Source organism: Podarcis cretensis (genome assembly GCF_951804945.1).
Source record: "Podarcis cretensis genome assembly, chromosome: 15".
In the NCBI taxonomy this organism is placed as follows: Eukaryota; Metazoa; Chordata; class Lepidosauria; order Squamata; family Lacertidae; genus Podarcis; species Podarcis cretensis.
Window position 1 is genome coordinate 21,636,120 of NC_137185.1, and position 26,033 is coordinate 21,662,152.

Consider the following 26,033-nt stretch of genomic DNA (forward strand, 5'->3'; position numbering starts at 1 on the left):
CAAATTTCCACATGGAGAAATTCACAGAGAGAAATTATGCAAATGGATGCAGAAATAGGGAGAACCAAAGTGAAAGATGGACAAATGAGAAACAGAGAGAAACTGAAATGAACAGATTCATTCATCCCTAGTCAGGATGCCAAACTGCTATTGGCAGGGAGTGCCACATACCGCACTAAAAGCTCGGTCTGTTGACAAGGCCAACCAAACCTCAGGGGCGGGGGGAAGCCCCATCAGAGGATTTTGCCAATCAAGGTGGAAAATAAGGACTCAGACCTTAAGGCATCTTGGGCCCCATTTGCTTTGGGCTTTGTGTATCAACACAAGCACTTTGTAGATGGCCTGGTAGCAAATTGCTAATCTTTTCTCAGGCTGTACCTTTCCCTTGAGTCCAGCTGCACAATATGTCCACCTGGCCGCTACTGCCTCTCTGCTGGACTCACAGCCCCTTCTGGTCCCTGCTCTGCTGGCTACTACTGCCTTCCCGGGGCCATCTCTCCTTCCCCCACAGGTGAGTGTGTCAGGGTTGTCTTGATAATGCAGATTCCCTGAGTGTCCTTGCAAAACAATGGTGGGGTTTTCAACAAGACACTGCCCTCTGAATAAGGTGCTTGTAGCTTTGGCACCATTGAGCTCATCATTTGTTTGAGAGACTGATATTGAACTCAGTCTCTTTCCCTTAAGCCCACAGCCAGCACTGTTAGGAACCCTAACTGTATGTGCATTTCATGACATGAAATAAACAAACCACTTTGATAGCTCAGTTGGTAGAGAACGAGACTCTTAATTTCAGGGTAATGGGTTCATGCCCCACATTGGGCAATATTTTCCTACATTGCAGGGGGTTGGACTAGAAATTTCCCTACCAACTGTACAATTCAATGATTCTATAAGAAAAGGAATTGAGGGCTGTGGCTTATGCTTCCCTGCTGGTGTCTTCTTTTTTACCAAAGGCTTGCGGTCTAGAAACATAGCTATAGATTTTCTACTCTTCCTTATTGCAGGATTTTCAGATCAAGGAGGCCCTTGCCCCATGGGCCATTTTTGTCCAGATGGAACCAGCCAGCCACTTCCTTGTGTTGCGGGAACTTACAACAATCTCACTGGGCAAGCGAGCTGCTTCTCATGCCCAGCTGGTTACTTCTGCCCTGAAAATACCACCGACTACAGTCAGTTCCCATGCCCACCTGGCTTCTACTGTCCTGAAGGTGAGATCTGTCATGGCTGTCAAGAACAAGATGTTCATGAGACTGACGTTTTGCAGTCCAGACAGTAGAAGGTGCTTAAATGCCAGTGCTGAAATCTCTTTGCTCAGATACCCTTTGGAGAACAAAGGTTTTAAAAAGTTAACTGGAAAAGTGTTTTTGCTAAGAGCTCGACCAGATTTCCCAAGGGAAAAGGATGAGTAAATTTGCAGAGCTTCAAAATATATCCAGATACATGAGCTCCATCTGCTGACAGTAGCATAGCAGTGCAAGGTACCAGAAAGAAGGTGGCTGAGCCAGGATTTTTTGCTTGTTTGGACAGGAAGCACCGCTGTGTTCCTTTTGGTGGAGCTGGATCAGACCTGTGGCAGCATCAAGGATGCAGCTGAAAGCCAGTCTCCTTATGTGACAGTGACCATGCAGAGCAATTTAAAATGGCTTTTGTGGATATGGATGGCTGTGTTTGACTATCCCAATTTTGGCTGTCTCAAAGATGCATTGTATGGAGAACTGCCAAATTATAACACAGCTTGTTAAACCGAAGCCTAGAACATACCACTTAAGGTGGCCACTTTTACATCAACCCCCCGTCCCCCGGGGAAGTGCATCACTTTTTAAAAAGGAGATCAAAAGAAGGTGCAGATCTGCATAACATTTTCATGTTCTGATTTATATGTATAGATGCAAATGTAGAAATAATTGCTAAAATTTAAATAAGAGTACAGTGCAATTCGCCATAGTGGAGAAGACTGTGTTCAAGGGTGTCTCCTCAATCAGCTATGCAGGTACTAAGTACTGATATTTGCCCTGTTGAAGGATTATTTTTAAACTGGACTTGGGCTGGTTAGAACATTCCTTGAAATACAGGGTTGCCATCTTTAAAATAGGACAAGTGGCCACTCTAATAGGTGGGAGCTTCAGCTTACACCACAGCATGCTCTTCTAGACAGACAAAAAAGTAGAAAACTAGGACGTCAGGCAGAAGATTTCTAGCACTGTCATATTCCTGACATGCTAATTTTCTGCCTGTGAGGAGTATTATGATTTTTTTAAAAAAATGTATAGAGGATAATTTCATCCTGTGGGTTCCTGTCTGCATTCCAGACACAAATATACCAGTAGGCCAAAAACACACACAGCAAGAACGGCACATTGCCAGATGATTTGGTTATGACCACCTCTGTTTTTGTCATTCTTCTCAGGAACCAAGTTTGCGACAAAGTTTCCCTGCCCTCGAGGTTATTACAACCCAGATCCCATGACCCAAAGTTTGGACAGCTGCTTGCCTTGTCTCCCTGGGCATTACTGCGGGAAGGAAAACTTAACCACGGTGTCCGGGAAGTGTGATGCAGGTGAGGTTGGAGGAATCTGAGCAGAAACACATCTCTGTCTACCTGACATTTCAAAACTGAACTTGGTCCACCTCCCAACTCTGAAGGAATCGCTGTCTGGCTCATCCTTCTCAGATCCCTGAAACCAGTTGTTCTATAATTTCCCAAAACTGACATTCAAAACACAAGCAGTTAGACACTCTTGGTTCCTTTGTGGAGTATTTTTTTTAAATCACAGTTGTTATTTATTACTCATACCCCAGCACTTTCAGTGTGCTCCCTGTCCCCAAGGGGCTGACCATCTTAACATTTGATAGAAGGGAGGGAACAGAGGAAGAGGAAGGAGATGAAACCAAAGGACATACATTGAATTCAGTTCAGCTACACGTACTTTGATTTTGTTTTAGTGGGATATAAGGGCTTAGTGGGTTGTGATAAAGCAGGAATGTGAAGGTAGCCCTCTGGATATTTGTTTGACTACAAATTCCATCATTCCTGCAGCTGCAGCTGATGGGAGTTGGAGTCCAACAATGTCTGAAGAGTACCAGATTCCCCATCTCTCTGCAAATAAACATAATTAACAGAAAGGGGTGGGTGAGGTGATATTTAAAGGGAGGGCAGGAGGTGGGATCACAAGGAGCTATAGAATCATAGATGTCTGTTTAACATACTTTGAGGATATTCACTCAAAACACCAACAACCTTCTAAATCATGTGTTGGCCCAATTGCCTTCTATATCTGGCCTGCGGATGATCCAGGAATCAGCGTGTTTTTACATGAGTAGAATGTGTCCTTTTATTCAAAATGCATCTCTGGGTTATTTATGGGGCCTGACTGGTGTTTTTATATGAGTAGAATGTGTGTGTTTATTTAAAATGCATCTCTGGGTTATTTGTGGGGCATAGGAATTCGTTCATTTTTTCCCCTTCAAAATATAGTCTGGCCCCCCACAAGGTCTGAGGGACAGTGGACCAGCCCCCTGCTGAAAAAATTTGCTGACCCCTGCTCTAAATGTTTTCAGGCCCATTTTGTTAGGTGAAACCAGAGATAAAGGCATAGTGCTGACAACACTGTTCTCTCTTACACCACACAGCCCACTCCTGCTGAAGAGAGGCAGTGTGGTTTAGTGGTTCCAACATTCTGCTAAGATGTATGAGACCTAGGCTTAAATCACCACTAAGCCACAAAGCTCACTGGGCAACTATGGGCCAATCACACACTCTTGACCTGTTCTCATGGGGTTGTTGTGAGGATGAAATGGGGACGCTATCTATATACACTGCATAAAGCTCCTTGGAAGAGCAATGGGATACAAAAGCAATAAATAAATATTAACTCCTCCTGCTGCTCCTCCAACATATATTTCTTTCTACTTCTCACAAATTCCATTTGTTTGTTTTGCTCTCTTAGGTTGGTTCTGCATTTCAGCTGCCTGGACCCCCCAGCCCTTTGACCTGGATAACTACACCAATGGCAACTGCCTTTGCCCAGCCACTGCGACAGGAGCAAAGTGTTCCCCTGGGTCCTACTGCCCAGAAGGCAGTCCTGAGCCCATTCTCTGCCCTCCAGGCTTTTATTGCAATGCAGCCGGTAAGGGGAACCCTTTGCCCATTTTGCCTGGATGGTGACTAAGTAGTGAGAGGGAAGGTGGCTTGCTGCAGGTGGCTTTCCTGTGTGTGGTTTGCTATCCTAAAACACTCAAATTCTTTGGGGTACAGGGACATAGGAAGCTGCCTTATATCAAGAGGCCATTGGTCCATTTAGCTCAGTGTTGCCTTCAGTGGATATAAATATTGTGCAGCTAGAAGCAACGGGTTGCATAAAAACTGACTCTTTTTGGAATGAAAATTGCCTAGACCCATAAATGATTCAAAAACTTTACTTGCAGAACTTTCTTCCAAAGCAGGTACAAAAATAAACAATGATACATCCAAATAACTCCATATAATATCTTGTGCAAGTCCAGCACGTATCCATCTTCTTAGAAATAAAAGATAATTCCAAACATACCTATAAGCAAAAGTGTCTCTCCTTTCTAGAAAACTGGAAGACTAGGGTTGAAATCCCCACTCGACCATGACATTTCACTGAGTGACCTAGGGCTGTTCATTGCCTCTCAGGCTAACAGGGTGGACATGAGGATAAAATTGGGAAAGGGGAAAGGATGTAAGTGAGTTTGAGCTCCTTTGAAGAAATATAGGGTACATATGTAAATGCTCTTAATAATAATAATAATAATAATAATAATACAAATAATAAATAACCTTTTACTATTAGCTTCTCTTGAATTATTAGCATATGTTAAAACTGTCCCTGCGCTCATGCTCCCATTCTTCTTCATCAGGTCTGTCTGCTCCAAGTGGGGAATGCGCTGCTGGATTTTATTGTACAGGTGGAGCCTCTTCTCCCAAGCCACTGGATGAAATTACAGGCAACATCTGCCCTCAAGGCACCTACTGCCGTGTGTATCTCTAGTCTAGAGACAGAAAATTGGGTGGGAAGCAAAGCAGAACTGAAGTGGTTGGGACCCTGAGCAGAAAAATAGCATGCTGCAAAAAAATATTGCAGCTCTTGTTCATCCAAATAATTCCATACAATAGGGCAATTTGAAAGAAGGGATTGTCATAAATGTAATAGATAAATATGTTACCATGTGTTAATTTTTTTTATTTAAAAAATAGCCTGAAAATACAGTGGTACCTCAGGTTAAGAACTTAATTCGTTCCGGAGGTCCGTTCTTAACCTGAAACGGTTCTTAACCTGAAGCACCACTTTAGCTAATGGGGCCTCCCGCTGCCACTGTGCGATTTCTGTTCTCATCCTGAAGCAAAGTTCTTAACCCGAGGTACTATTTCTGGGTTAGCGGAGTCTGTAACCTGAAGCGTCTGTAACCTGAAGCGTCTGTAACCCGAGGTACCACTGTAATGTGAAAATCTGGAAAGAGGTGCTTGAGATACGGAGAGTGCTTGTGTTAATTGTTTACAGGGCCAATCCTGGCATTAGGCAGAGTGAGGCAACCACTTCAGGTAGTGGATGCTGGGTGAGGGGCAGCAAAATGGGGCAGATGTTCCTCCTGAACTCCCTCCCTACACCGCCCCACCATTTTCCTTTGTTTACACATGGCCTTTCCTGCCCTTCTCCAAAGTGCCCTGCTGCCTCGGGGGGGGGGTGTGAAAGAGAGGATGCTATCCCATCACCAGTGTCAAAGCCTGCTTCTGTATTTGGAACAGAAAGGAGGCACCATCTTGTCTCTCGTCTCCAGCCACAAGGTTTCTTGGACTGGACCACTCTGTTGTCTCTATTCTTCTTGCAGCTTTGCTCACTCTCTCCCTCTTCCATTGTTTTCTCTTGTAGCTGTTGGGTCTTCAGCACCCACCCTCTGCCCGACTGGCACCTTCTCCAATCAGCTAGGGCAAAGTATGCTTTCAGAGTGCCAGCTCTGTCCCTCTGGGTTTTACTGTGAAGGATCCGGACTGAAGGCCCCCACCGGAGAATGCTGGGAAGGTAAAACACAGTGGCCAAAGTGAATCAGGAATGAGCTGAGGTAATAGGGAAGTAGCACAGGAGAACCTTCTGGAGCAGTTGTTGTCGAGCTTGAAATGGCTGGGTGGGGAGGCGGAGCCTGGCAGAAAGCTAGGAATGGAAGGAGGTAGTGATTTCCATCTGGAATTGGCATTTCAAAGGAAAGGAAACATCATAAGCAATGCAGAAAATAATGTGACTGTTTATGTGATGTTCACAGACTTAAAAGAAATAGTGATAGCAACATAAAGGTAAAGGGTCCAGTTGTGGCCGACTCTGGGGTTGCGGCGCTCATCTTGCTGTATAGGCCGAGGGAGCTGGCGTACAGCTTCCAGGTCATGTGGCCAGCATGACTAAGCCGCTTCTGGCGAACCAGAGCAGCGCACGGAAACGCCGATTACCTTCCCACTGGAGTGGTACCTATTTATCTACTTGCACTTTGATGTGCTTTCGAACTGCTAGGTTGGCAGGAGCAGGGACCAAGCAACGGGAGCTCATCCCGTTGCGGCAATTTGAACCGCTGACCTTCTGATCGGCAAGTCCTAGGCTCTGTGGTTTAACCCACAGCATCACCCGTGTCCCTAGCAATATAGCAGCTCTCATTTGCTTGCCTGATTTCTGTTCCTGACCTTGGGTGAACATGAGACTTGTGGCAATTTCTGCATTCCTTTTCAAGGGAGTTCTTCAACATCCCTACAGCCTATGTGATATACCTGGCAAACTTCACCCAGTGAAAACTATGCATGCAGAGCTGGCATAACAAAGCCAGTGAAAACGGCAGGTTGTAGCCAATGATGATCTTACTCAGTGTAGACCCATGGACATTATTAACTCGGGTCCATTAATTACAGTAGTTCTGCTTTGAGTAGTTTCATGATGCCATTTAGAGGAAAGGAAATTATTTTGTTGCAAGACTGAATACGAAGAAAAGCAACAATATGTTTTCCTTTAGTGCAAGCATCCTAATTAAAAAAAAGTGGGGGCCTTTTTCACTAGTAATTGATTTTATGTTCTAATTTTTGAATTTTATTACCATCCCATCAGCCACCTAAGTTTTGTTCCCAAGAATTCAAACAGGGGTGCTCACATATTAAAGGACTCTACTTTAAGTTGTCACCCCACCATATATTTTTTTTTTTGGGGGGGCTGTATAACTTGTCCTAATCAGAGTAGACCCATTGATGTTATTGCAAATGACTTCAGTTTATTAATCTTAGTGGTTCTACACTAAATAGAATTTAGCTGAATGCAAATTATTATTATTATTATTAATTTAGATCCAATCTTTCCCGTGTAGAGGTGTCAGAGAATCCCAACAAAAATGGAAAAGAAAGCAGAAACTGCTGCAAATCTCATGTTAGTTTATGTTCAGGAATTGAAATTTGCCAAGCGAATATAATTAGTATTCATTTCCATTGTTGTTGGGATGTGTGTGTTAAGTCTACAAACATAAATGTTGTGGGGTTTTTTGCATACTTTGATTTTGATTTTTTTTGCACTGAAATGAATGTAAGTTACGTAACTCATGTAAAGGCTTACATAGTTACGTTAAATAGCAGGCAGTGAGACAAATAACCTAGCATTGGGCAGAAACTGCATTGCAGCAGAATGGAAACAGTGCTGATTGTGATTAATATGGGTAGGAAAGGAAATAGCTGCATTTCTACATCCCTACCTGAGAGTCATCCAAAATCTCCATCTCTTACAGAGGAACTGGTATGTGATATGCATCCTTTTTTCCCCTTTAAGTTAAATCTAATGGCCATACCTTCTCCATTTTCTTCTATAGGCTATTACTGTGACAATCACCAGGGTCCTCTCAGTGACTTCACTGTCTACCCTTGTCCACATGGCTATTACTGCCCACCAGGCACACAGCAATCTACACAGTACAGCTGCCCTGCAGGGACGTTTGGACCCAGACAGAGGCTAAAGAAGATCCAGGAATGTCAAAACTGCCCACCAGGGAAATTTTGCTCATCTCCTGGGCTAGCAGCTCCAACAGGTAAGTCGTATCTCCAGAGTGGACCTCCTGACCTAGGGAGAGAAAGAAAAACCACCTCTTTAGTCAACAATGAATTGAGGTAGCAGCTATAAAAAATGTTTTAGGGAGCAAATGCTAAACCAGAGATGGGGAACTGGTGATGCTTCCAGTGTTGTTGGACTACGACTACCACCAACCCATCTATTGGCCACGGTAGCTGGGCCTGATGGGAGTTGGAGTCCAACAACATTTGGAAGGCTACCTCTGCTCAGTGTGTTTAAATTGGAGGCAAGTCCCATGGCGTACAAGGGTGCTTAAATCCAGGTTAAGCCATTCAAAGGATTGAAGAATGAGAGCTTGATTTGGTTTACTTTTAACATATGAACAAGATATTTATTTGAAATTGATTCAACTTAGATTTGGAACAATTTTCCTAGTCATATCAGCAATGCCTTGAAGCATTTTGATTTCAAGTCAGCTGAGGATCATTAACAGCTATGAAGCAGATTTGCAGTTGAGCAGAATTGACTTCTGATTCAGCAGGGGCTCAAATTGCTTGTTTGGGAATCTGTACTTTTATCTATTTATAGGAATATTGTTCCTTTTTTTTCCTTTTCCTTTTTTTTTTTTACATTCTTACCATTCAGAAATATACTTTGTGGTATGTGTATATACTTTCATTTATTTTCTACTGCTTTTTGCGATGGTCTGTTAATATAGTTCATTTATACTATATCTTTCTTTGCTATTTGCATAATATCCTACTTAGTTATTGTGCTAATACCCCTCTTGCCACTTAACTTACCTGCTAGGCTGCATTCCTCTACAGAGTGATTCAATGTGGGAGCCCGAGGCAGAAGTCATTTATTTCCTTACCTTGCTTTTTTACTGAAGTGAGTCTGATAAATTTGAGGGGTGGTCCTTTATCTTCTTTTTTGAACGCTTGAAGGGTCAAAGCTCAAAGGTAGAGCAGAAGGTCCTAGGTTCATTTTTCAGCATCTTCATATAGCAGTAGGATCTCCATCCCCCCATCTGAAATCCTGGAGAGCCAATGCCAGTCATTGTAGACAATACTGAACTAGATGGACCAGTTGTCTGACTCTGTATAAGGCAGCTTCATGTGAGTTGTGCCCAGGGCTCTTTTTCAGCTGGAACTCACCAGAACTCAGTTCTGGTACTTCTCAGGTGGATGCCATTGCCATTATAAATGAGGTTTTCATAGTGAGTTCTGGCATCTCCTCCTCTAGAAATATAACACTTGTTGTGCCCCATGTTGGTCCTACTCAGAGTAGACCCATTAAAATACAGTGGTGCCCCACAAGACGAATGCCTCACAAGACGGAAAACCCGCTAGACGAAAGCGTTTTCCGTTTTGGAGGTGCTTCGCAAAACGAATTTCCTATGGGCTTGCTTCGCAAGACGAAAATGTCTTGCGAGTTCCTGCGGGGTTTCCCCCCCCCTTTTTCTAAGCCGCTAAGCCGCTTATCTGCTTATCCGCTAAGCCGATAAGCCACTAAAAGCTGCTAAAAGCCGCTAATAGCGCTAAGCCGCTAAGCCGTCAATGGGCTTGCTTCGCAGGATGAAAAAAACCGCTAGACGAAGAGACTCGCGGATTAATTTCATCTTGCGAGGCACCACTGTAAATGAGCATGCCTAAATGCAGTCATTAATTTCAGTGGATCTACTCTGTGGAAGATTTAATTGGATACAGACCTAACTTCCTATCTTGAGCATTGGTGAGATAGATTCTCAGGGAATGCTGACAGCTAATTACAGTCATACCTTGGGTTGCGAACGTGATCCGTGTGGGAGGCACGTTCGCAACCCGCAGCACCGCATCTGCGGACGCACGTGACGCGAGTCGGCACTTCTGCGCATGACGCCATTTTGCGCATGCGCGATCATTGAAACCTGGAAGTAAGCCATTCCTTTTTTTAAAAAAATAATTTTTATTGGTTTTCCAACACAAATAAGAACAAACAACACATTCACATACACAAACAAAAACATATACAACATGTATAATTTCATAATCCTGTTTTCATACCCCTTGTTTCTCCGACTTCCCCATACCTCCCTTTTACTGCATCCTTAATTTTTAACATTTTTTTAGCAATTCTCCAATAATTAATTATTTAATTCACTTTCATTACATTCCTTTTTCTTTTACTTATTAGTTACAGCTGCAATTCTCTATTTCTTATTCCCTGACATCTAACACTCCTCAATTTTGCAATAATTGTTAAGATATATCTTGAATTTCTTCCAATCTTCTTCCGCTGTCTCTTTCCCCTGGTCACGAATTCTGCCGGTCATCTCTGCGAGTCCCATATATTCAATCACCTTCGTCTGCCATTCTTCCAGAGTAGGTAGTTCTTGTGTCTTCCAATACTTTGCGAGAAGAATTCTTGCTGCTGTAGTAGCATACATAAAAAACGTCCTATCCTTCCTTGGCACCAATTGGCCAACCATAACCAGAAGAAAAGCCTCAGGTTTCTTAGGAAAAGTCCACTTTAGGACTTTCTTAATTTCATTATAGATCATTTCCCAAAAGGCTTTAATCCTCGGGCAGGTCCACCAAAGGTGGTAGAAAGTACCTTCAGTCTCATTACACTTCCAGCAATTATTATTGGGCAAATGATAAATTTTTGCAAGCTTGACTGGGGTCATGTACCACCTATAAATCATTTTCATTAAGTTTTCTTTTAAGGCATTACATGCCGTAAATTTAACACCGGTGGTCCATAACTGCTCCCAGTCCGCAAACATAATATCATGACCAATATCTTGTGCCCATTTAATCATAGCTGATTTCACCGTTTCATCCTGTGTATTCCATTTAAGCAGCAAATTATACATTCTTGACAAATTCTTAGTATTGGGTTCTAACAATTCTGTTTCTAGTTTAGACCTCTCCTTCTGGAAGCCTATTTTCCTGTCCTGTTTAAATGCCTCATATATCTGATGATAATGTAACCAGTCTCATACTTTAGGCTTTAGTTTCTCATAACTCTGTAATTTAACTTTTTCACCATCTTGTTCTAGAATTTCACAATATTTTGGCCAATTAGGCTCCATATTAAGTTTTTTCACCTCTTTGGCTTCCATTGGTGACAACCACCTGGGAGTTTTACTTTCTAACAAATCTTTATACCGCATCCAAACATTATATAATGCTTTTCTAACAATATGGTTTTTAAAACCCTTATGTACTTTTACCTTGTCATACCATATGTATGCGTGCCAACCAAATCTATTATCAAACCCTTCCAGATCCAAAATGTCTGTATTCTCAAGAAGCAGCCATTGTTTCAACCAGCAAAAAGCTGCCGATTCATAATAAAGTCTTAAGTCCGGCAGGGCAAACCCCCCTCTTTCTTTTGCGTCAGTTAAAATCTTAAATTTTATTCTGGGCTTTTTGCCCTGCCAGACAAATTTAGATATATCTTTCTGCCACTTCTTGAAACACTCCATCTTGTCCAATATCTGCAATGTTTGAAATAAAAACAGCATTCTCGGCAGCAGGAAGTAACCCATTCCAGTACTTTCGGGTTCGGCGCAGTCCGCAACCTGAAAACGCACAACCCGCAGTGTTCGTAACCCAAGGTATGACTGTACTGCACTTCATTTGAGTAACAGCAAAACTCTTTTTTTAAAATATATAATTTTTATTAGTTTTTTTTTAAACATATCATTTTCAACAGTAATTAAACATACTTTTACATCTTATTCAAATTTTTGACTTCCATCAATCCTGTCTGAAAATTCTCCAGTCTAATTTCTCAGTATGCATTTCTTATCTTCCCTATTACATTTCAAACTCATAACCAATATCTCTATAGTTTTCTACTTTGTAACACTTCGTATATTTCTCCTTACAAAACTTCTTGTAGTCCTACTAGCGTAATTTGTTGATTACAGTTGCTCTTCAAATAATTCATATACTTCTTATTTATACTCTTATTTATACTCATGAAGCACACACACATAATAAAAATCTGGGATAGGTTCCCTGTCTTGATGTTGGACTTTGAGCCAGTAAAGAGCATATAATCCCCTTTCCCTGTTTTAGGCGATTGCTCTGCAGGATTTTGGTGCAAGGAAGGTGCTCGGACTCCAAACCCAACTGATGGAGTGTCTGGACTTCCCTGCCCGCGTGGACATTATTGCCTCTCAGGTACTAACTGCTTTTGTCATGGTTGTATTCCTTTAGATGCCCCTTAAGAGCCTTCTTGCTGTTTTCAGCTCCCTTGTTTCAGTACCCAAAGGGGGATTCTCTCATCTGTGTATCCTTCCAGGAACTCTTGTTCCATCTGCCTGCCCACGTGGAACCTGGTCGGGTGAGGAAGGGAATCAAAACCTCCAGAGTTGTCAGGCTTGCCCTGGGGGGCATTACTGCAATGGCACAGGCCTCGTGGCCCCTTCGGGATGGTGTGCAGTGGGGTATGTACAAAATACACTTTTCTTGAGATTTAATGCAAATATCCAGCTACAAATACAAATTACACTGCCAGATTCCACCTTCCAGTTTGATGTCAGCATAGTCAATAGACTGCAGGTTTCTGATCAGGCATCAACCATGTTTATAGCTCAGTGGTTCCCAAAATTTGACAAACCACCACCCCCTTGGTTCCAGAAACTCATCATCCCCAGTGCCCCATACCTATTACATTATTCATTATATATACCTATAAAGCATTATTCAGAATAGCAGTTTGCGCAAACACTAAGAACGATAATAACACAATAAAATTAAAACCAGTAATGATTAATTGCACATTTATTTTTTAAAAAACAATTAGTTTAATTAATACAACTAAAATGATAGCCATTTACACCTCCAGGGCCCCCCTGCTGCCCCTATGCCTCTTAGCACCCCCTAGGTGATCCCAATTCTCCACCTCTCCCTCTCTCCCCCCCCACTCTTTTACTCTCTCGGCCCTCTTTATATACATTCTCTTGCTCTGCTCTCTTCCAGTTCCAAGTTCTCAATCATTCTTTTGCCCTAGGCCAGGAAAGAGCTTTCCATTCTCTCTGTGTGAGGCTACTGCTGCCACCGCCACCGCCACCTCCTCCTACCCATCCAAGGCTGGCTCTACCATTAGACAAAGTGAGCTGGCTACTCTAGGTAGCAGACTGAATAAGTTTAGACATTCCTTTTTCTGGTCCCCACTGCTGATCAGTCATGGATGTTTCGCAAAAGCCAGCCATCACTTGTTGCTGCAGTCAGAGGGCAGATTCACCCAGAGAATTGTTTCCTGTGGCCTGGTTCCTTGCTTTTTTGAACTCTGGCAATGATCTCATCCTTCTTCGTTATTAATAAAATGACTTTTCTCTTGCCATTCTGGCAGGTTTTATTGTGTCACAGGGTCTATCACACCGACGCCCACGGATGGGATCTCAGGTGCTCCCTGTCCCATGGGCCACTTCTGCCCCCTGGGCAGTGAAAGCCCCACACCTTGCCCACCTGGCTCCTACATGGCAGAAACACATGCACAAGGATGGTGCCACACTTGCCCAGAGGGGAAGTATTGTCTCCCTGGCCACTTGCCACAGCTGTGTCCCAAAGGTGAGTCTTTGGCTTCCTCGATGCACAAAGCTGTCCTTGTGTCCCAGAGTTTGTAATCTATTTGTGCTTCCATTTTGCAAGTGCATGTTTCTAGTCCCCATGGCCATTAGATAATGAATGGTTTCCCCATATTTCCCTTCCTGGTTTTGCTCTGTCCTGAATTCTGGTTTGATGAGCATTTACTGTCCCCAACCCTAATACTGCAGAAAGCCATCTAATTACGGTAGAGTTTAATTTGATCCTGACTTGTTTTTAGGAGGTAATCTAAATATTGTTTGGTTTTATACCAATGTTATATATTTGATGTTAGCCGCCCTGAGCCTGGTTTCGGCCGGGGAGGGAGGGATACAAATATTATTATTATTATTATTATTATTAAATTCTAAAATTAACTGGGGAACTAGAGTTTTGGGCCAGGGTCTGCAACTTCAGAGTTCCTCCAGTTCATCTGCATCTCGCTTCCCCTACTTTACTGACTCATGTGTCATCTATGGTGAAACACTTAAATAAAAACAATCTTGATGTGATTCTTTTTTCCCCTTTTGCTAACAGTTTGCTGTTTGTCCCAACAGCTTTCAGTTTACATGAATGTCTCCTTCCCTTCCAGGCTTTTTCTGCCCTGAAGGAACAGGCTTAAACTGGCAGCCGTGCCCCCCAGGGACCTACAGCCCTGTCCAAGGGATAGGTAGTCATACCGACTGCAGAGCATGTGATGGAGGAAAGTTCTGCATGTACCACAATGCAACCGATGTTACAGGACACTGCTGGGAAGGGTATTACTGCACCCAGGGTTCAGACCGGCCCAATCCTGAGGTTCAGCTCAATGGTATTGGCTCTTTCATTTGAATCAATGTGATCAGTATGGAACTGGCATGGTTACAGGTGCTGCATAATAACCATTCCACATGTGCAAGAAATAAATCTGTTAGTGTGGTAGCACTTACACTTTGGAAATCCCTGCATATTGACATCAGGCAGGCACTTCCAGTGTTTAGACGAGTCTACCCAGATGTTTAGAATGATGTTGTTTTTAGTCTACTGTTGTTAATTTTTTTTGTTTTTACTAATAATATTGTTATTTTATTCTTTTTGTAAACTGCTGTTTTCTAAAAAAATAAGCAGTATATAAAATTTTATGGAATAAAATTATTATTACTTGTACTTTTCCAAGCTCTAGTACAGTGGATTAAAGGGTTGGATTGTTTAAAATAGCCTCATCTTTACCATTCACTTCTTCTTTTTCTTTACCCGTATGTTATTGGCACTATTCTTACCACCTAATTTATTTCCCCCTTGTTGATCACAGATCACAGTGCTGGCCCATGTCCTTCCGGTCACTACTGTCCAAGGGGCACAGCTGTTCCCAAGCAGTGCCCTGTGGGAACATTTGCCGCTAGCACCAAGCTAATCTCTGAGGTAAAAGCAAAAATACAGTTATAGCTATCCTTTGTAGGAATTGGATATCCTTCGTATATACTGGCTATAAATTCACTGATCCTTAACAAACCCCATACAATTAATAGTGGTTAAATGGAGGTTGTGCTCTGAATTACAATCACAAAAGCATTGTTATTCCATTTTAAGAGTCAACACATGCTTGTGTGTGTGTGCAAGTGTGTGCATGAGCTTGTGTGTGCATGTGTGCGTGTGCGTGTGCGTGTGCGTGCACACACACACACACACACACACTCTTTTATTGTACTTAGTAGTAAAACAAATTCACTTTGCAGGAATAAGAGAGGAGACCTTTTTCATGGTGGCCCCAGAACATAGAAGTCTCTCCCTTCAGATGCATCCTCAAAGCCACTGTGGATTATGAAGTGGGCCTTAAAACCCATCTTTCCCTGATGACTGTGTCCGAAGAACTAATGTAGAAGAGATAATCCTCTTAGCAGTGTCGCAATTCATACCTAGGGGCAGGACATTTCTTTTTTTAAGTTTTAACTAATCTATCTTTTTAAAACAGTTGTTAACACTTCTACCATTGTCAGTTTATGACACTGGTAAGATCGCTTTGGTGGGCTATGCCCACTAAAGCAGCCTATAAGTAATTTTTATAAAAACATAGACAGTGTTTAAATCAAGAATGCATTGAATGCTTGAAAGAAAATTCCTGCTGTAACTGTAGCCTGTTCCCTTCCACCTAAGCTTCCATGTAAAAGGGCATAGATCAGAGGTCATCAACATGGTGCCCATGGGTGCTAATGTACCCACAAATACCTCTCATATTGCCCGTGAAAGGCCTTGAAATATCCCCACAATGCAAAAGTGAATGCTGCCTCTTCTTGTTCAGTTCCAGTTTGCACTAGCTTGTAGCACTGAACATGTCCCATCAAACATGTGCACATTTAATTGAATACCCTGATGTGATACCCACCCTCCTTTCGATTCTGAACAAAAGAAAGGTGAAAAGAGTCTCTCTTTCTGAGCAAGCACAGCAGTGGCAGATGTAGGTGCCTTTTTTCATTAGTGAGAAAAGTGCCCACCACACCTTTTGTGGCCCTGTTTGTCCCCCTTTCTACTATTTCAGAAGTGACAACCATTTTGTGTTAAGCCATACTGTGGCAGCCATTTTATATAAGGCCACATCCCTAGGACCACTGGTTTGTGGGTCTCACCCACGTTCTCAAAATTCCAGATGTGCCCTCAGACCCAAAAGAGGTAGGTGAGCTATGACTCTTGCATTTGAAAAGTATCTCTGGCCACCTTAATTTATTGCAGACCAAGTGCTCTCCCTGCCTGCCAGGCCACTACTGCAACACTCCTGGTCTGACAGCACCGACAGGATTGTGTGAAGAAGGATACTACTGCATTCTGGGGTCCACAGTCCCCAACATACCAGCCATGGATGAGACAGGAGGCCCATGTCCCAGAGGTATTTCCACCACCCCTCCCCACTTCATGAAATTGATCAAACTGCCTGCCACACTCCACAGAAAAGGTCCCAGGCTTTGTCAAGAATCCCTGCTTGAAACCCTGGAGAACTTCTGCCAGTCAGTTTTCAAAATATTGAGATGGATGGATCAGCAGCCTGATTCAGTGTGAAGGAGCTTTCTATCTTCATAGAATCTTAGTACTGTGGAGTTGGAATTGCAGCTAGGGGGTAATAGCTGGGAAGAGAATTCCCAGCATGCTTCTTGGTTCTCTCAGCCACCAAAGTCAGAGGTCTTCCAAAGCTTCAGGGATTTTGCCGTCCTTTTTAAACAATTGAACAAACTGATGGCGTACAAGGCTCTCATTGACTACTAACCACAATGGATTTACTCTACCTCCACTGGTGGAGGCATTCTGCCTCTAAATACATCTGCAGGTGAGCAGAGTGCTATTTTCCTGCTTGCAGTTTCCCACAGGCATCGGGTTGGCCACTGTGAGAACAGGATGCTGGACTAGATGGGCCATTGGTCTGATCCCAAAGGCCTTTTCTTATGTGAGCTGTTTTTAGAGTTGCTGTTGCCTTTATGTGCTTTCCTCCCCTCTGGCTTCAAAGGGGCATTCCTGATTTCACACTTTGCTTCTTTTCCAGGCTATTTTTGCCCTCGGGGCACAGCCAATCCTTTGCCTTGTCCAGAAGGGTCGTATAATCCTTTAAAGAGGCAAGCCACCTGCCTCCCCTGCCCTAGCGGGTAAGAAAGAGAACAATAATCATTCATCACCTGCAAAAACAGAAACAGTTTTAGCAACAGCAGGGGCCAAGAATGGGGCTAAGGGCAGCAACTGGCTGCAGCTCCAGTGGGCAATTTAGTGAGAGGGATGTTCAAGCCCTCTGCCACCACTGAAGCCCATTAAAAGCAGCTGGTTTTTCAAAGTGTGGGGATCTTATCAGGTACCATCTCATCCAGCTGATCCCTTGGTGTACTAAGACTGAAGTGTTGGCTGCAGAAATTGAACTTCTCTTCCTATCCACCCCTTTTCTTTTCTGGACGCAGGTACTTCTGTCCCAAGAATTCCTCCTCTTTGGATGGGAACAAATGTCCAGTTGGCCACTACTGTCCTATAGGCACTGTCTCAGAAACCCAGTTCCCATGTCCCCAAGGGACTTACAATGCAAACACAGGAAGCAGTGATCCATCTGTCTGCATAGCATGTGATCCAGGTAGGTATCTCAGCTCAGAACATCCTGTTGTTGGGCCAGGAACCCATTCAATGAACTCCTATGAGAAGGGGACGACAGAGGATGAGATAGTTGGACAGTGTGGTAGAAGCGACCAACATGAATTTGAAGAAACTCCGGGAGGCAGTGGAAGACAGGAGTGCCTGGTGTGCTCTGGTCCATGGGGTCACGAAAAGTCAGACACGACTAATCGACTAAACAATGACCCCCCCCCCTTCTAGGAATAGGACTTATTTAACTCACCTCTGAGTAAACATGCATAGGATTGCATTGTTAGCTCTTAAAATATCTGCTTCCTTTTACTGCAGTAGACATAACCCCTAGCATAGGAGCCAACTCCTAATATTTGAGGGGGGGCAGGCCCCTCCAAAGTTGATGGACATTGCCATTCAAATGGAAGTGTGTGTGTGTGCCACATCATGTGATCGATTGTGCAAGGCAGGGCTTACTTGCCCCCACCCCCAATATTTTATTCAAGTTGACACCCCTGTCCCCTAGTTAAATATTAATTAAGCCTATGAAATATGGCTGTTTCCATTAGGTGAGAATGGGGCGTTATGTTACTGGCACTGGATTAGAACTGGTGTTTATGTCACTGTAGGTATATTCAAGGTTCTTTTTAAAATCCATGGAAAGGACCTACCCTTTCCAAATTTCTTCAGAAAAATATGACCCCTGATCAAAATGTTAAACCACAGAATGTGCACTGATTCTGTTGTTAAAGAAAATGAAGAGTCTCCTAGCTTAGACAATGGAAATTTTATGAGCTGCTCGTACAAGCCCTTCTTTGCTTTTCAAACAAATAATTTAAAAGTGTGTGTCTATTGCCCTTTTGAACCATATCTGTTGAAGAGCATGTATGCCAATTTGTGTGAATCGGTTTGCCATTTAAACATACAATCATCGTGGGGGCTTTTCTTTGTGTAAGCATCCAACTTTCCTTAGGATTAAATTACTCGTGTTTTATTCTGCCAACAACAGCGGATTTCAAAGAACCCTTTGGAATGCTGCATAGCTTGGGGATTCTAATTGTGAAAACATTAAGAGGGAAGTATTCAATGTAATTAAAGTAACAATCATGTTCTCACCTGAGAGTAAGTTTGATTGAACTCAGTGGGATTCACTTTTTATTAACATGCAAAGTAGTAGGCATAGCTTCTGAATGCTAGTTGCTGGTGATATTCAGCAGGAGAGTCCTATTGCACTCATGTCCTGCTGGTGGGTTTCCCAAGGCACTGTGAGAAAGAGGATGCTTGGCTAGATGGGCCTTTGATTTGATACAGCAGTGGGCTCTTATTTATGTTCTTCTGATGGTGCTGTTATCTACAAAAAGGAATTTAAGATAAAGTGTTGCTTCGTTTTGGTTCTCAATTGTAAGTTGGTTTATGTCCAGGGATTGTGTACATGACTTTTGGTGAATCGTGGTGAACGGTTTTGCTCAAAAGAATGCAGAAGCAGGTTGATGGCAAGTTTGCTGTATGATAGACAGCAGAATCTGTTGGGCAGCGAGTTTCCACTTGCACAACAATTGCATTGGATCTGCAATTGCATTGTTGTGCAACATAAAAACTGCAAGCACAAGAGCCATTGTGTTATTGGACTAAAAATGTTGGCTATGGCCCTTTAACTTTGTGCTTTCATGCTACAATCTTATACCGAATTTTGACTGAATATTTAAATTTAATTTGAGACAGAGAATTTGGTTGTGATGATGGTGCTCTTTTCTGTTTTGTATTCTTCATATCTATAGATCTATATTAATAGCAGTGGGTTGCAATCTTTGTTCCAGGCCATTACTGTGCCCTGATGGGTCAGTCTCGTGTCACAGGTCCTTGCTTGGTGGGGTACTTCTGCACCACTGGAGCTACCACCCCAACACCTACAAATGGTCTGGCTGGAAATGTATGCCCAAAGGGGCATTACTGCCCCGAAGGATCTGCCTTGCCCCAACCCTGTCCTCATGGTTTCTACAGCAACTCTACAGGAAACACCAAGACTGAAGATTGTCTTCTGTGTCGTGCAGGTACAATGAAGAGTTTAAGGAATTAGAATCCTAATGGTTCCTGTAAGAGCTTCCAGCATTGCACTGGGATCCAAAGGGCTTTCAGAGCCCCAGTGAGGAGATGGAGCTCTTCACAAATATGAGTTTAGGACTTTTTCCATCCTAGAGCCCTTATGAGATCTGTTTATTTAAACAGCTTTTCTTCTCTGTCTTCAACCACCAAATGTCTGGGTAAAGAGTATTACCCCTACTGGCTGGGCTGATGGCAGTTGGAGTCTGCAGCAAAGGAAGAATGGTATTTCTAACAAAGCCCAACTCCCTCTCCACTGATTCTCCTAAGCTTGTGCACCTGTCTCAATTCAGTCTCACTTATTCCCTCTGACTTACCAATATTCTAGTAACACTGGAGGTATAGGTTAGGGTTGCCATACATCCGGAATTTCCTGGACATAGCCATTGGTTAAGAGTGTCTAGGCGGCAATTGCTGAGATCTCCAAGAAAATCTGTATGTATGGCAACCCATGCTGGAAATGTACATTTTAGCAAATTTCTTTAAAAATAGCTTTAAAACATTTTCTCCCTAGATTTTTTTTTTTTTTTGGGGGGGGGGGGAGGGTCAACTTTTTCAAATATGGCAATCCTAGTAGGCATGGTACAAAGCCAAATATGTAACTTATCTTGTAGAACATAAATGTAAATGCCTTTGTTAAATATAATGATCAAGTTCACAGTCTTGTTACTTTGAAACAGTACCATATCTTTAAATGTGTACATACACGGTTAGCTTGTTCCTGTCACTTTAAACACCAACAGCTTATATTCAACCATTTTATGCTAAGACAGCTTGAAGGAAGCAGGTTTCCAGCTTTAACCCTTTTAACTTCTCCACCTCACTTAAGCCTCGCCAACACAATAACTACAATCGCTGGAAGGCTCTGTCCCCCCCAAATCTTTACTGACCTATTAAAACATAGGTTTGCCTTTATTGCCCTGGAAATCTTCTCTCTGGTACTCCTACAAGTCGCCATAGACCAGCATTCAAAGTTGCTTCTCTCTTCTCCCCTCAGCGCTGCCTCCTCAGCCCAAGCCCAGTGATCCATCTACCCCAGCAAGTATTTGGCCACCAAGCCATTCCATCTGCAACTCAGGTCTCCCTTCTCTTTACCCAGTCCTCTTCATCTACTGCCTTCTCACTCTGCTATCATCTTCTTCTGGCTGCCTCCATGAACCCCAACAATTCAGACATCTTCAACCAACTAACTTCTGCTGCCTAACACCTGCCCTTATATACACTTCTTCTGAGTCCTCTAATCCAGCCCCATCCAATCACACTGCTTAACTGAAGATTCTAAATCTGCAGCCACCAATCAAAATATGCATACCTCCTTCGCTTTTGCATACTGAGAATTCCAACTGGCAGTTGGAAGGCCCCAAATGACAGTTAAACGTTAACCAGAAAGAAAAGTTTTTCCATCAAGTACATTACAATGTACATAACAGCACAAAAGTCAGAATACTTTTCAAAGAAGCGTAATTCAAATAAACAGGATTTCTTCAGACCCCCACAACATCTGGAGGGCCACAGGTTCTCCCCTTTCCCACTGATGATGATATCCACATACCCTGGAAGCTGCTTTATATTTCTGCTCCATTTCAGGATATTTCTGTGATGGGACAGGGCTTGCCTCCCCTTCTGGTCTCTGTCATGCTGGGTTTTACTGCAGCGGAGGAGCTGTTTCTCCAAGACCTCAGCTGGTGAGCTATGTTGATGCTGATAATGATAATTTTGTAATTGTCAGGAGTAGAAGGAAGTTTAAATTAGGAAGCACTGGTGGAAGATTTTATAGTTAATGTCAGCTGGTGATGTTTCAACCTTCCTTTCTGTTATATTTGCAAATAAAAATTCTCAAAAGAGAGACTAAGGGAAGAGTGGACAACTCAGAATTTACACTTATCCCTTCATTCCCCCCCCCCCCATCTTTCTCTCCATGAAGTTTACTTCAGGAGGTATCAGATGATCTCATTCCTAGCAGAAGCCATTTTCTATACGCCTCTTTATCATTTGTCTTATGAGAACACACTCCAAATGACTTGAATTTGACACTTTTTGAATTCAAGCCACATCTGCAAAGGAAGATTCTTTCTTTGCAGTTACAGCTTGGGAAATACCTGATGTCTTATGATGTGCCTGGTGTCATATTACATGAGGTGATGGACAGGTGGGTAACCCCACCCAGCTGTCAAAGTGTCATGAGGAAGGTTGGTCATGTTTGCATCCAGCTCTCTAACAAACAGGTTCCCCACTTCTGTTCTGCAGTGATGCCATGCACTTACCGTATATTTCCAGGTAACAAGCCGAGGGGGACAATGCCCACCTGGTCATTACTGTGTCTCAGGGAGTGGAAGACCACAGCTATGCCCAGCGGGAAGCTACAGCCCCTTCTGGGGAATGGTCCAATGTCTGGAATGCCCAGAAGGTGTTTACTGTGATGTTGGTTCAGCTAATTACACCAACTGCCCAGTCGGTGAGTTTAGCACTACAAGTAACTTTCCAGCTTCTTCTTTTTCTTTGAACTGCATCAGTCCAATGCTCTGAAGGCCTTCTAGATGCCTGCATCTAGATCTAGATCACTACTGTGTGACCTGTTGCTTAGAACGTTGCATCATCCTGACCTGTGAAGCTTCACCATATGGCCTACTCTGGTCTATTCCTATGCAGGAAGTATTTGCTGGTGGTCAGGTCTGATTTCCTTATGATTCCTTCTCAGTCAGAATGTAAGAACATAGGAAGAGCCCTGTTCGATCAGGCCTGTGGCCCATGTAGTCCAAATTCCTGTTCTCACAGTGGCCAACCAGATGCCTGAGTGAACTGGCAAACGGGACCCAAGCACCAGAGCTCTCTCCCCTCCTTGTGACCTCCAGCATTACTGCCACTGACTGCAGAATTTTTCCAATTCTTTTTGAAAGCCATCCAAACTGATGGGCATCACTGCCTCCTGTAGGGGCTAATTCTATGGTTTAACTGTGCTCTGCATGAAGAAGTCCTTTCTTTTGTCTGTCCCAAACATTCCACCATTCAGCTTCCTTGGATGTCCATGTGTTCTAGCATTATGAGCAGGGATGGGGAAACTGAACTACAACTCCAGCATTGGTTGTGCTGGCAGTAAGAGGGAGACTTCTGCATTGGTATGTAAATGGGTCCCTGCTTTTGGCATTACTGATGCCCATATGTAACCTTCACAACATGCATATGTGTGTGTGTGTGTGTGTGTGTGTGTGTTCTTGTGAATTTGATTCCTGGATTGATGCAAATTGCCTTGAGCATTTGGAAAAGTGTCCTTTAACAGTCTGGTATTTACAATTTTGGCAATCTCCTTCTCTTCTCCAGGGTACTACTGCCCACGTGGTACAAAGTTTGCCACTCAGTTCCCTTGTCCAAGGGGGACCTACAGTGAGATTCTTAACATCAAGACTATCTTGGATTGCCAGCTATGCCCTCCTGGAAAGTTTTGCTCCAAGCCGGGCTTGGTAAGCCCAGATGGCATGTGCATGCCCGGATGGTACTGCCCTCCTGGGTCAACTTCAGGCAAGCCGGTATCCCCAGGAAACAACACTGGTATTGGAGAATACATTTGATTGCATAATGGTGCATTTGGGTGTGGGTGGGAGAAAATGATATTTTGTCCTGGCACAATAGCACAGAATATTAATTTATTATTTAGGAATATTTATACCCTGCTAGCTTAGCAAAGTTCTCAAGGTGGTCTACAATATATTTAATAAACAGACAGTGCTACAGTAGTCACCACAGCAGGGCAAAGGTGTATATAAGTCCTCCCCCCCTCGCCTTGTTCTCCAGTGTTCCAACAAATGCCATTCTGCAGCCGAGTATCATGGCTGTTGAGGCAGCTACATGTTAGGCCCACAGATGACAGGATGTCCTCACTGGGTGGTGGTGGCTGCTTATGTCTCTCGCAGCCTAGGCCCTGGTAGCAGATGCAGGAGGTGCCATGGAGAGCAAAGATGTTCCATACCTTCCTCTTGAACATCTAGGCTGGGACTTCCTTACTGGGCAGTAGCTGATTATGTTTCCGTGGTGCTAGGCTGAGCCAAAAGAGGGACAGAGACATTTTTGTGGTGGCACATTTTTGCACAGAAAAGGTTAACATGTAAACATCAGTGCAGCCCTACATGTTACTGGCAGTAGAATTCCACTTCCTGGGAAACTCCATTTTTATTGTTGTTTAAAGCTTATATAGATTGTGAAGATAAATATATGCTGGTGGAGCAGAGGGGCAAAATGCCTGCTTAAATCTGAGAAGCTGGCTTATTATCAGATTTCCAGTGGGTTGGATGGGGTCCTTTTGTGTCTCTTGACACACACACACCCCAAACTGGCCAAGACAGATGATAATGCAAAATAGACAGTGCAAAATGGCAAAAATAACAGTCCACACAGAATAAATTATGTGGTTTGAAATCAGCTTTTATATAGATGCATAAATTTTGGGTCTCCTGGATGCTGAATTTTAATTTTTGAAGCACAAGCTATTGCCCATAGTCAGGATGTATACTTTTCAGACGCTGTCTTTTCCATTCCATGAGCAGGATCCACTGTCCAGGCTTTAATTCAAATATGTCCTGCTGGAGCATTCTGTCCGGAGGGATCTCCTGTTCCCATCCCTTGCACTCCAGGTAGATATACTTCTCACTAACCTTTCAGAGCATACTTTCAAACTTTGGTTAATTAGAAGCTTCCTGGTTTGGCTGCTCACACCACAAAGGGTGGCTTGAAGGGGCTGTGTGTGCAGACAAGGGGTTCAATTATATCATTGTTTATTATGCAAAGATATAATTATGCAAACCAGCTGAAATTTGCAGAAAATAGACCACACAGAAATTGACTGTGCAGCTTGCTTGTCTCTCTCTCTCTGTTCAGGGAGCCTCTCACCTCACCCCTGGTCTTTCCTCTACTCAACTATTTCTCATCCAAGCCCTGTAATTCAACATTTCTCCCAAAGCCTTACTTGCAAACAAAGTATATTTACAACCCCAAGGCAGCAAATCTGGATCTCTTGGGGCTTTGCCCCGTTCTAGGCATGCCTTTGAACAGATCATCCTGTTGCTTCTCTAGCCTTAGCTTAGAGGTTCATTCCAATAGCTAGTTAATGGGAGACCCATGGAGGCACAAATGCTGAATCTGAATGTGCTCTTCTTCCCTCCTTCTTTAGGTTTTTACTGTGACTCTTCAGAATTGGCTGCGCCTTCAGGCCCTTGTGATGCCGGCTTCTACTGCACTGGGGGCTCCACCATCCCCAACCCAATAGATGGGGCAGTGGGAGATATTTGTCCTGGAGGCCATGTCTGCCCACAGGGAAGCTCTTCTCCCATTCCATGTCTCGCAGGTAGGTCCCAAAGTAGCTGCTCAGCAAAGCACTGATGCCATAATCAGTTCTGGAGATCAGGGGCATTGGCAGGGGCAGGGGCAAACCCCAGGTCTACTCCACCTGGCTGAGGATCTCCTTCCCTCCTCTTTGTTTTTCTAAAATCTTTGCTTACAGGGTAGCTGGGCACACTGCAAAGCCCAATGCCATTGTGACTCCAGCTACCTACCTTGTTAATTTGTGGAGGATACAATCCCCATATGAGGCATCTAATCATAAGCCTGCATTTTTATCAAAGCTTATATGTTTAATCAGGGCTTGTATTTTAAAAATGAGCTTAAAGATCTTCAAATGTTTCATGCCAGGCAGAAGACCAGCTGCCTAAGAACCTTGGCAATGTTTTTACTCCTAGACAAGGGGGCCCCCTGATTTATAGCAGAAAACAATTCTCAAAGTCGTAAAAAGGGAATTACAGGCTGACAGCCAAGGTTACACTGACCCTACAAATTAAGGGTTGATAAATAGTAAAATGAGCCATATCTTCTTCCTAAGGTTAAAAAGGTCAAGAGCAGTGAAAAAGCAACTGGTCTGGCTGGCAGAAACAGAACATTTTTGGGAAGTCTTTTCTAAAGCTGTTTCTTTCTTAAACTAAGATCCTTTTAAGATTTCTTTTCCTTTTAAAAGGTTATTTATGTATTAAATATATTAGCTTAAATATAATTATGCAAAGGATTTAAGAAATGCTAGATTCTTATTTCATATAGTTGTAAGAGTTGTAACTATCCTGAAATTAAGTCAGCCACCAGCCCCCCTTGCCAGACAGGAGACGCCATCGAGCACTCCTGATATATGGTTGTCAGGCCTTTTGTTTAGAAACCTTCAAATGAAGGAGATCTCTCAATGTTGATGTGAACTCAAAATCCT

The 26,033-nt window shown here is 43.1% G+C and overlaps 1 protein-coding gene and 1 long non-coding RNA gene across 10 annotated transcripts in view; one reads left to right on the top strand and one right to left on the bottom strand.

The window, feature by feature from the left end:
• The window catches only part of LOC307203588 (uncharacterized protein), a 151,077-nt gene that overhangs the window by 69,033 nt on the left and 56,011 nt on the right, over positions 1 to 26,033 (top strand). For all 8 annotated transcript variants that reach the window (XR_013833309.1, XM_079954466.1, XM_079954463.1 and 5 more), the window contains 21 exons: positions 372 to 511; positions 1,005 to 1,208; positions 2,408 to 2,557; positions 3,948 to 4,127; positions 4,882 to 4,998; positions 5,892 to 6,041; positions 7,849 to 8,064; positions 12,116 to 12,220; positions 12,342 to 12,486; positions 13,395 to 13,612; positions 14,220 to 14,438; positions 14,919 to 15,028; positions 16,334 to 16,487; positions 17,136 to 17,235; positions 17,539 to 17,705; positions 19,513 to 19,746; positions 21,383 to 21,480; positions 22,073 to 22,250; positions 23,114 to 23,341; positions 24,334 to 24,420; positions 24,957 to 25,130. Coding sequence is in view for 7 of the 8 variants with exons in the window: in XM_079954466.1 (XP_079810592.1) it covers positions 372 to 511; positions 1,005 to 1,208; positions 2,408 to 2,557; positions 3,948 to 4,127; positions 4,882 to 4,998; positions 5,892 to 6,041; positions 7,849 to 8,064; positions 12,116 to 12,220; positions 12,342 to 12,486; positions 13,395 to 13,612; positions 14,220 to 14,438; positions 14,919 to 15,028; positions 16,334 to 16,487; positions 17,136 to 17,235; positions 17,539 to 17,705; positions 19,513 to 19,746; positions 21,383 to 21,480; positions 22,073 to 22,250; positions 23,114 to 23,341; positions 24,334 to 24,420; positions 24,957 to 25,130 (3,374 nt within the window). In the remaining variant the exon portion in view is untranslated. The remainder of the gene's footprint in view (positions 1 to 371; positions 512 to 1,004; positions 1,209 to 2,407; positions 2,558 to 3,947; positions 4,128 to 4,881; positions 4,999 to 5,891; positions 6,042 to 7,848; positions 8,065 to 12,115; positions 12,221 to 12,341; positions 12,487 to 13,394; positions 13,613 to 14,219; positions 14,439 to 14,918; positions 15,029 to 16,333; positions 16,488 to 17,135; positions 17,236 to 17,538; positions 17,706 to 19,512; positions 19,747 to 21,382; positions 21,481 to 22,072; positions 22,251 to 23,113; positions 23,342 to 24,333; positions 24,421 to 24,956; positions 25,131 to 26,033) is intronic.
• LOC307203670 lies at positions 6,097 to 21,334 on the bottom strand. Of its 2 annotated transcripts, XR_013833317.1 has the most exons (5): positions 20,891 to 21,334; positions 17,654 to 17,763; positions 12,229 to 12,375; positions 8,023 to 8,096; positions 6,097 to 6,200 (listed from the first exon to the last, which is right to left on the bottom strand). It is a non-coding gene; the product is annotated as an uncharacterized lncRNA (long non-coding RNA). The 2 variants fall into 2 exon arrangements; XR_013833318.1 differs by lacking the exon at positions 6,097 to 6,200 and having other exon boundaries at positions 8,007 to 8,096.